The 10,206-nt window shown below is 38.4% G+C and overlaps 1 protein-coding gene across 1 annotated transcript in view; it reads left to right on the top strand.

Moving 5' to 3' along the window:
* The window catches only part of LOC116463813 (centrosomal protein of 112 kDa), a gene marked incomplete at its 5' end in the record, with an annotated part of 357,755 nt that overhangs the window by 36,871 nt on the left and 310,678 nt on the right, over nt 1-10,206 (top strand). Inside the window, one exon of the mRNA XM_032147080.3 lies at nt 7,715-7,858. Coding sequence (XP_032002971.2) covers nt 7,715-7,858 — 144 coding nt within the window. The remainder of the gene's footprint in view (nt 1-7,714; nt 7,859-10,206) is intronic.

The following is a 10,206-nucleotide window of genomic DNA, read 5'->3' on the forward strand; positions in this document are numbered from 1 at the left end:
GTGTGTGTGTGTGTGTGTGTGTGTGGGTGTGTGTGTATGTATGGGTGTGCGTATCTATCACATTTTCTTTATCCATTCATCCTTTGATGGGCACTTACATTGATTTCATATCTTGACTATTGTGAATAATGCTGCAGTAAACGTGGGAATGCAGATATCTCCGACATACTGATTTTATTTTCTTCAGATATATATCTAGTAGGGGGATTGTTGGATCATATGGTAGTTCTATTTTTAATTTTTTGAGGAACCACATTGTTTTCCCTAATGGCTCTACTAATTTGTATTCCCTCTAGCAGTATATAAGGATTCTCTTTTCTCTATATCCTCACCAACACTTCCTATCTTTTGACTTTTTAATAATAATCATTCTAACTACAGTTAGATGATATCACATTGTAAATTTGGTTTGCCTCTCCCTAATGATTAGTGAGGTTTAGCATTTTTCATATACCTTTTGGCCATTTCTGTGTCTTCTTTTGAGAAATGTCTATTTAGGTCCTTGGCCTAAATAAGTCATTAGGTTATTTTTTAATCTTCAGAATATTTGTTTTTTTGCTGTTGAGTTGTTTGAGTTTCTTATATATTTTGGATATAAACCCCATATCAGATGTATAGTTTGCAAATGTATTTTCCCATTCTGTAGGTTGCCTTTTCACTCTATTGATTTTTTTTTCCATGCAGAAGCTTTTTAGTTTGATGTAATCCCATTTGTCTTTTTTTTTTTCTTGCTTTTGTTGCCTGTGCTTTTGAGGTCCTGTACAGAAATTGTTGCCTAGATTTATGTCATGGAGCTTTTCCTCTATGTTTTCTCTTAGTAGTTCCCTAGTTTTAGTTCTTCCATTTAAGTCTTTAATTCATTTTGAGTCGATTTTTGTGTATGGTGAGAAATACAGGTCTAATTTCATTGTTCTGCATGTGGATATCCAGTTTCCCCAGCACCATTTATTAAAGAGACTATACTTTCCTCATTGTATGTTCTTGGCATTTTTGTCAAAAATCAGCTGGCTGTAAATGTGTGGATTTTTTTTTCTGGGTGCTTCATGCTGTTTTATTGGCCTGTGTGTCTGTTTTTATGCCAATGGCATACTGTTTTAGTTACTACAACTTTGAAGTATATTTTCATGTCAGTTACTGTGATGCCTCCACCTTTGTTCTTCATGCTTAAGATTGCTTTGGCTATTCAGAATCTTCTTTGGTTACATGCAGATTTTAGGATTGCTTTTTCTATTTTTATGAAAATGTCATTGATATTTTGATAGGGATTACATTGAATCTGTATATTGCTTTGAATATTATGGATACTTTATTTCATTTTTAAAAATAATTTCAGCTTTTATTTTAGATTCAGAGGGTACATATGCAGATGTCTTACATGGTTATATTGTGTGACATTGAGGTTTGGGATATGAATAATCCCATCATCCAAGTAGTGAGCATAGTGCCCAACAGTAGTTTTTCAGCCTTTGTCCCCCTCTTTCCTCTAGGAGTCCCCAGTGTCTATTGTTCTTATTTTTATGTCCATATATACCAATGTTTAGCTCCCACTTGTAAGTGAGAACATGCTTGGTTTTCTGTTTCTGCATCAATTTGCTTAGGATCATGGCCACAAGCTGCATCCACATTGCTGCAAAGGACATGATTTCATTTTTTATGGCCATCTAGTATTCCATGGTGTATATATACCACATTTTCTTTATCCAGTCCACCATCGATGGACATCTAGGTTGATTCCATGTCTTTGCTATTGTGGCTAGCATGGCAATGAACATACAAGCTCATGTGCCTTTTTTGTAGAATGACTTATTTTCCTTTGGGTATATACCCAGTAATGGGATTGTTGGGTCAAATGGTAGTTGTTCTAAGTTCCCTGAGAAATCTCCAAACTGCATTCTACAATGGTTGAACTACTTTACGTTCCCATTAACAGTATATAAGCATTCCTTTTTCTCTGCAACCTTGCCAGCATCTGTTGTTTTTAATCTTTTAAATAACACCCATTTTTACTGGTGTGAGGTGGTATCTCATTGTGGTTTTGAATTGCATTTCTCTGATGACGTGTGATGTTGAACATTTTTTCATATGTTTGTTGGTCGCTTGTATGTCTTTTTTTGAGAATTGTTTGTTCATGTCCTTTGTCCACTTTTTAATGGGGTTATTTGTTTTTTGTTGTTGAATTATTGAGTTCTTTATAGATTCTGAATATTAGACCTTTGTCAGATACATAGTTTGCAAATATTTTCTCCCATTCTGTGAGTTATCTGTTTACTTGATAGCTTCTTTTGCTGTGCAAAAGTTCTTTATGTTAATTACGTCCCACTCGTCCATTTTTTATTTTTGTTGCAATTGCTTTTGGGGATTTAATCATAAATTCTTTACCAAGGTCAATGTCTAGAATGGTACTTCCTAGGTTTTCTTCTAGGATTTTTACAGTTTTAGGTCTTATACTTAAGTCTTTAATCTATCCTGAGTTAATTTTTGTATTTTGTGGGGTATCCAGTTTCATTCTTCTGCATATGACTAGCCAGTTATCTCAGTCTCATTTATTGGATAAGGGATTCTTTCCCCATTTTTTTTGGTCAACTTTGTCAAAGATCAGATGGTTGTAGGTGTGCATCATTATTTTTGGGTTCTCTCTTCTGTTTCGTTGGTCTATGTGTCTGTTTTTATACTAGTACCATGTGGTTTTGGTTATTGTAGCCTTATAACTTAGTTTTAAGTTGGGTAATGTGATGCCCACTGGCCTTGTTCTTTTATTTTATTTTGTTTTTGAGACAGGGTCTTGCTCTGTCACCCAGTCTGGAGTGCAATGGCACCATAACAGCTCACCACAGCCTTGAGCTCCTGGGCTCAAGTGATCCTCCTGCCTCAGTCTCCTGAGTAGCTGGGACTACAGGTGTGCATTACCACACCTGGCTAATTTAAAACTTTTTTTTTTGTAGAGATGGGGTCTCACTATGTTGCTCAGGCTTGTCTTGAACTCCTGACCTCAAGCGATCCTCCTGCCTCAGCCTCCCAGTAGTGCTGAGATTACAGGAGTCAGGCACCATGCCTGACTCATTCATCTTGCCTAGGATTGCTTCAACTATTCAGGCTCTTTTTTGGTTCCATATGAATCTTAGAATCATTTTTTCTAATTCTGTAAAAAATGACATCGGTAATTTGATAGGATAGTGTTGAATCTATAGATTGCTTTTTAGTTGGCTCTTTTCTAGTTTTTATTTTGTTATTTCTAGTCATGTGGTTTTTCTTTCTCGTATTTTGGTTTTTATCTTTTCTATAAATTTGGCGTATTTTTGTATTTGCTTCAAGGACATTGTGTACCTAGCAGGTCCCCTTCTTTCCTTTGTCTGAATTCGCTAGTTTCATATATTCTAGTTTAAATTGTCAGGTATTTGAAGAGAAGAGGCTTCTGTCACTTACAAGGGTATGTCTTTTTCTTTCTGCTGGACTAGTAAAGCGTTTTTTCTAGTTATACAATAAATACTGGATGTGTAAATACGTAAACCTGTTTGAAGTTTTTTTTAGTCTTGCCCTGTCACCTGGCCTGGAGAGCAGTGGCGCTATCTTAGCTCACTGCAACCTTCGCCTCCTGGATTCAAGCTCTTCTCATGCCTCAGCCTCCCAAGTAGCTGGAATAACAGGTGTGGCCACCACTGCCTGGCTAATTTTTGTAGTTTTTGTAGATATGGGGTTTTTCCATGTTGGCCAGGCTGTTATCGAACTGTTGGCCTCAAGTGATCCTTCCGCCTTGGCCTCCCAAAGGGCTGGGATTACAGGTGTGAGCCACTGTACCTGCCCCCTCACTGAAGGCTCTGTGTGTGTGTGTGTGTGTGTGTGTGTGTGTAGTGTAATTTTATGTAAATCTGGGCTGAGGATGAAAACTGAGTACAAGCAGGACAGGCACCAAAATTAATAAGCACATTATAGATTCACTTTGTTATTTATGTAGTCATTCATTCAACAATTATTATGTATTCTACATGGACAAGGTGATATATGTATGTGTGTGTGTATATTCCCTAATAGAAATATGCATCCTATGTCTCTCACCTTAAGTCCCAGTTATTCAACTACCTATTTAAAATCTCTCCTTGGTCTGAATTCCATCATTGTCCCTAAACTTCATCTTCTTCCTTTGTTGCTAAAATGGGCATTCCCTTTTTCCCTATCCCATGGAGAATACCTATCCCATGGAGATGCCTATCCCATGGAGGGATATACCTGCCCAGTAGGGTATTCTCTATGGGATAGGAATCAGCTCAGCTACTTAAAGACCCTTCCTTTTGCTTCAGCTCACACATCTAATGCCTTGCCAAGTTCTGTTAATTATCCATCTTTTGAATGTATCTACCACTCTTTCTTCCTTAGTTCAGGAAACACCTGTCTCTTGCCTAGATCACCTGTAGCTACCTCCAGTCTGTCCCTCGTCATTCCATGTCCCACAATACAGCTAAATTGGTCTTTCACAAACACAAATCTGGTTGACCTCACAACCATGTTTAAATCACTCTAGTGGTTCCCATTGTCCTAGTGGCTCCCATTGTTTCCTTAGTTCTTAGGACTTACAAGGCTTTTCATGATAAAGACTCTGGTGATCTTTCAAGCCTCATCTTTGCTCACAATTCTTCTTCCTGTCTTGACTTTTGCCCCAGCTGTCAACACGTTTTGCTGTTGTAATCTGTGGGCCTTTAAAAAATATTGAGTTATGGTTTACATGCCATAAAATTCACCTTCTTAAAGTACCCAATTCATTGTTTTTTTTTTATGTATTCACAAAGTTGTGCAACTTCCACCACAATATAATTGCAGACCATTTTCATCGCCCTGGAAAGAAACCTTTACCCATCAGCAGTCAGTTACCACTCCCCACACCCCAGGCTCTTCAACCACCAATCTACTTTTTGTCTTTTTAGATTTGCCTATTCTAGACATCTCATATAAATGCAATAATATAATATGTGGCATTTTGTGACTGGCTTCTTTCACTTACCGTAATGTTTTTAAGTTTCACCCTCACTGTAGCATGAATCAATAGTTCAATCAGTTTTATGGTCAAATAATATTGCATTGCATGGATAGACCACATTTTGCCTATCCATTCATCAGCTGATAGACATCTGAGTTGACTCCACTTTTTGGATATCGTGAATAATGTTTCTGTGAACATTTGTGTGTGTTTTTACATTCTGTTAGGTGTAGTCCTAGGAGCAGGATTCTTGGGTTATGTGGTAACTCTGTTTATCTTTTTGATAAATTTTTTGAGGAACTGCCAAAGTGTTTTCCACAGTGGCTGCATCATTGACCTGTGGGGTTTTGTAATACTTTTCCCTTTATTTGGGACAGATTTCTGTTGCCTCTGGGTCTCCTCTGGCATGAGCCAACTATATGGTTAAAGACGAATATGTAGGATGCTGGGAAGGACATTTGTGTCTCCTGTACCCATTATCAAAGTCTGGGTAAAAATTCTTCTTGAGAATTCCTATGGAGCAACTCATTGTTATATCCTATGGTTTCATAAACTCTAGCAAGATTTGTATCCTATAGCCTAATAATATTTGCTACTAAGATAGTTAGGAATGTTTGCCCTTTAAAGCCTCCTAGACTGAGTGACCTGGACTCCAATTCATTGTTAGGTTTGGGAAAGTGCCCACTGATGCATTATGACTGGTACATAGCAGGTACTAATAAAATCTGTTGAATGAATACATTATAATCACCTCTGGTTAGACTATTAGACCAGATGCCTATCCAGTCCTCAAACACATCAGCCAAGTAATAGCATACTTGTTTTTGCCAGTGCCATTTTTACCCTTGTAGTCTCAACTACAAATTCTTTGGATGAGTGTTGTAGACTGACTTACAGATACCCCTCCAACAGCGACAGTCCGTTTATAAAACAACTGTGGAAGACACGTGAGAAACCACTAAGTGTTGATGGGCTATTAGATTTTTGACATTTGGCAGGCATATGTTCTAGGGGCTTTGGGAGACCATAAACATGAGGAAACCACTACATTGTATAATTGCTCCTGTAAGTACAACTGTAAAATTCTAAGTGACTCCTTTAGAGCCCATTATCTGAGTTACTATCATGTCATTCGACAGCTGTGAAGGAGCACTGAGATTTGGGTGCAATGTACCAGCTACGTGACTCACTTTTGAACAACAGACCTAACACTGCTTTACAATGTTTATTTCAGCAAAACTAAAAATCAGATACATCAGGGATTTTGGGGACCACTTACAAATAATCAAAACTGTGTATGTTAAACTTGCAAAATCCGGGAGTCTTCTGTATGGCTATTACTGAGCATCCTCATTCTTCCTATTCAGCTAGAAACTAGAAGAAGAGTTCTTGAGACCTTTACCAGTACAATTATCATAATTATTGCCTGCATTCTGCCCTAGCTTCCATCTCTCACAGGTTTTCCCTGTCCTTCCAGTATCTTCTTAGTCAAATAAGAGTCCACACTGTCTGTATTGTGTCCTTTCTCTCTTCCCTATTTATAGGTAGTGAATCAAATATATCATCTGGGGCCAGCCACGGTGGCTCACACCTGTAATCCCAGCACTTTGGGAGGCTGAGGCGGGCCAATCACTTGAGGCTAGGAGTTCGAGACCAGGCTGACCAACATGGTGAAACCCCGACTCTACTAAAAATACAAAAAATTAGCCGGGTGTTGTGGCGGCTGCCTTTGATCCCAGCCACTTGGGAGGCTGAGGCAGGAGAATCACGTGAACCTGGGAGGTGGAGGTTGCACTGAGCTGAGATTGCACCACTGCACTCCCGCCTGGGTGAGAGTGAGACTCCATCTCAAAACAAAAACAAAAACAAAAAGCGAAATATATCATTTGGACTGTTTGGACTCCTGGTCTCTTCTATTGGGTAGGTGTGGTGTTGGATGCAGGGAATGGAAGTTAGACTCGGAATTGTACCCCCATTAAGATAAGTGAAGGAATGCCCACAAGGCTGGGAGCACAGATTTTCAACCCCTTTTGGAAGTTGTCCATTGAAGCTTGTCTGGACCTCCTGTATTTGCCTTTGTTTTCCTTACCTTAGTTTGTGTAGAAATTTTAAAGCCTCATCCATTTAAACAGTATATACATAATGATTTTTATAAATAAAGACCTCCGTACATATAGTATACAATTCTGCTTAGTCATCCTACCCATACTCTATTTGGTTGATAAATGTGATCTTTTTGTCTGTTTTTTAATAGATTAGGGAATGGCTAGAAGTAATTTCTTGTTCGAGGTGCGGGTAGGGGAGAAAGCAGTTTTTAACATTACTGGCCTACAAAATTCCATGCAAATAGGATGAATAATGGGGACAATGGGACAATATTCCTAATTAGTAACAATATTATAATGTTTCTGTTTTCTCATTTCAGACTAATACTAGTAATGTTCACTTGTATTATCTGCCTGATTTATTTACCATTTCTACCTGAGGCAGATAATTCTTTTTAATATTTGCTCATCCATTAAAATTTTCAATTCAGGAAAGTAAAGGAAAAATTAAGTGTTTCTTGATCCTGCTTTTTATATGATATCTTTGCCTTTAATGTTTATTGGTGGTTTTTTATATCTTTTGGTGTTCAGGTCATTATATATATAAATAGAGGAATATAGGAAACCATTTTTTCTGCTGAATTACAAAATAGTCAATTCCATAGTAGTAAAAGAGAAAACTCTCGATTTCCTGATGTAGCTTCACAATGCTGTAGCAGAAATGGAACAGGAAAAGTTTGATCTTCAAAAGCAACACACTGAAAACATTCAAGAATTGCTTGAGGATACAAATGTGCGTCTGAATAAAATGGAGAGTGAATACATGGCGCAAACACAGTCCACAGTGAGTCTTTAAACCTGTTCTTGACATCTTAGAACCTGTCTTCTCAATTTCCATGTCCTCATGCTTCCCTGATGTGCACAGTGTAGAAAGAAGTGTGTTACAGAATCAAAAGAAAAACTTTACCTTCCTACTGCATACAGATTTATGTGTGGCCATGGACAGACCCTTGAAATCTGTGGGGGATTTGACTCTAGAGTGTTTGATGCTGCTTTTTATTTATTATTATTATTATTATTTATTTTTATTTTTTGAGACGGAGTCTCACCCTGTCACCCAGGCTGGAGTGCAACGGCATGGTCTTGGCTCATTGCAACCTCTGCCTCCTGGGTTCAAACTATCCTCCTGAGTAGCTGGGATTACAGGTGCCCTCCACCATGCCCAGCTATTTTTTTGTATTTTTAGTAGACGAGGTTTCACCATGTTGGCCAGGCTGGTCTCGAACTTCTGACCTTGTGATCCACCCTCCTTGGCCTCCCAAAGTGCTGGGATTACAGGTGTGAGCCCCTGTACCTAGTCTTATTTATTATTTTTTAACCCTCAGAAGCCTTCACAAATCTTTCTTCTTCTTCTTTTTTTTTTTTTTCCATTGACTTTCAGTTCAGAGATAATCTCTTTTCTTTTTTTTTTCCTTCGAGACAGTGTCTTGCTCTGTTGCCCAGGCTGGAGTACAGTGGCTTAATCTCGGCTCACTGCAACCTTTGCCTCCCAGGCTCAAGCGATTCTTGTGCCTGAGCCTCCCAAGTGGCTGGTACTACAGTTGCATACCACAGCATCCTATTAATTTTTATATTTGTAGTAGAGACAGGGTTTCGCCATGTTGGCCAGGCTGGTCTTGAACTCCTGGGCTCAAGCAGTCTGCCCGCATTGGCCTCCCAAAGTGTTGGGATTACAGTCATGAGTAACCACGCCTGGCCATTTCTTTTCTATCTTTTTTTGTTTGTTTCATTTTTTTTAAATGGAAGACTTGATTGTTTTTCTGAAAATAATGCTAATGTGAAGGAAATCAAAGAGGGAGATTGGAGTAGTGTGACCACTCTGACCAATGTTCTTAATAGATCATATTGACTCAGGAGCCAGACATAGACATCACGTGGGTAAGCCCAAAATGTTCCGTACTGAAATAATTCAGAAGGAGGTCACCACAGTCAGGCTACACAGCAGAGAGACCTGTGACACTGGTCAGGGTGAGATAGAGGATCCCCCAAAGAGACTATTCATTGATTATATATGGCTGTGGAGTCTAGGTCTGAGGAAGTGACTGTCTTCAGCTCTTTAGGAACCTGCCTTACATCTCAAGATCCATAAGCCTGGAAGAGTTCTGCTGGAAAGCTACTCTGCATGTGGATCAGAGCTCCTCATGTCCGTGGCCAGTGCATCGCATCAGTCTTGTTACTGATACAAATGGTCCCCTACTTAACGATGGTTTGACTTACAATTTTTTGACTTTATGTTGGTGCAAAGGTAAGATGCATTCAGTAGAATACCAGATGCTCCTCAATTTACTATGGGCTTATTTCCCAAAATGGTTGCATGGGTACTTAAAGTGATGCATATTGCTTTTGCACTGTCGTAAAGTCAAAAAGTCATGTAAGTCAAGCCATTGTAAGTTGGGGACCATCTATCTGTACATTCATTCTGTTCTTCACTTTCAATATAGTATTCAGTAAATTACATGAAATACCCTATATTTCATTATAAAATAGGCTTTGTGTTAGGTGATTTTGCCCATCTGTACGCTAATGTAAATGTTCTGAGCACATTGAAGATAGGCCAGGCTAAGCTATGATGTTTGGTAGATTAGGTGTATTAAATGCATTTTTAAATTAATGATATTTGAAACTTAGTGATAGGTTTATTGGGACATGATCTCATTTTAAGTCAAGGAGCATCTGTATGTAATATGACCTTATAGAATGATCAAGTGTTGTATCCCAGGCATGAACTCTATCGCATTTACCATTCACAACCTCCCCAGGCCAGCCTGGCTTGGTCCAAGTACTTTCTTGAATTTAAAGCTGTGGAATTAGAACAAGAGTTGTTACCCAGCCATATCACACATATATCTTAGAGTGTGTTACCTTGCACCCTTAGACCAGCACTAAGGTCTACCTCACATTGAAAAAGAAATGAGAAGTGGTATGCACAGTTGTTTGGAACCTGGACTTTAGGGTCAGACAATTGTGGGTTCAAATCCCAACTCCTTAATAGCTTGGGTGTCATGTAAGCTCTTCGGATGTTAATTGTTTTTATTTGTGGAATAGAATAACAGTAGTACAATATAATGTAAGTTGTTGGAAATATTATATTAATATACATAAATTAAGTATGTAATATATACATATATTAAT

The sequence above is a fragment of the Hylobates moloch genome, unplaced genomic scaffold (assembly GCF_009828535.3).
Source record: "Hylobates moloch isolate HMO894 unplaced genomic scaffold, HMol_V3 SCAFFOLD_68, whole genome shotgun sequence".
Classification (NCBI taxonomy): Eukaryota; Metazoa; Chordata; class Mammalia; order Primates; family Hylobatidae; genus Hylobates; species Hylobates moloch.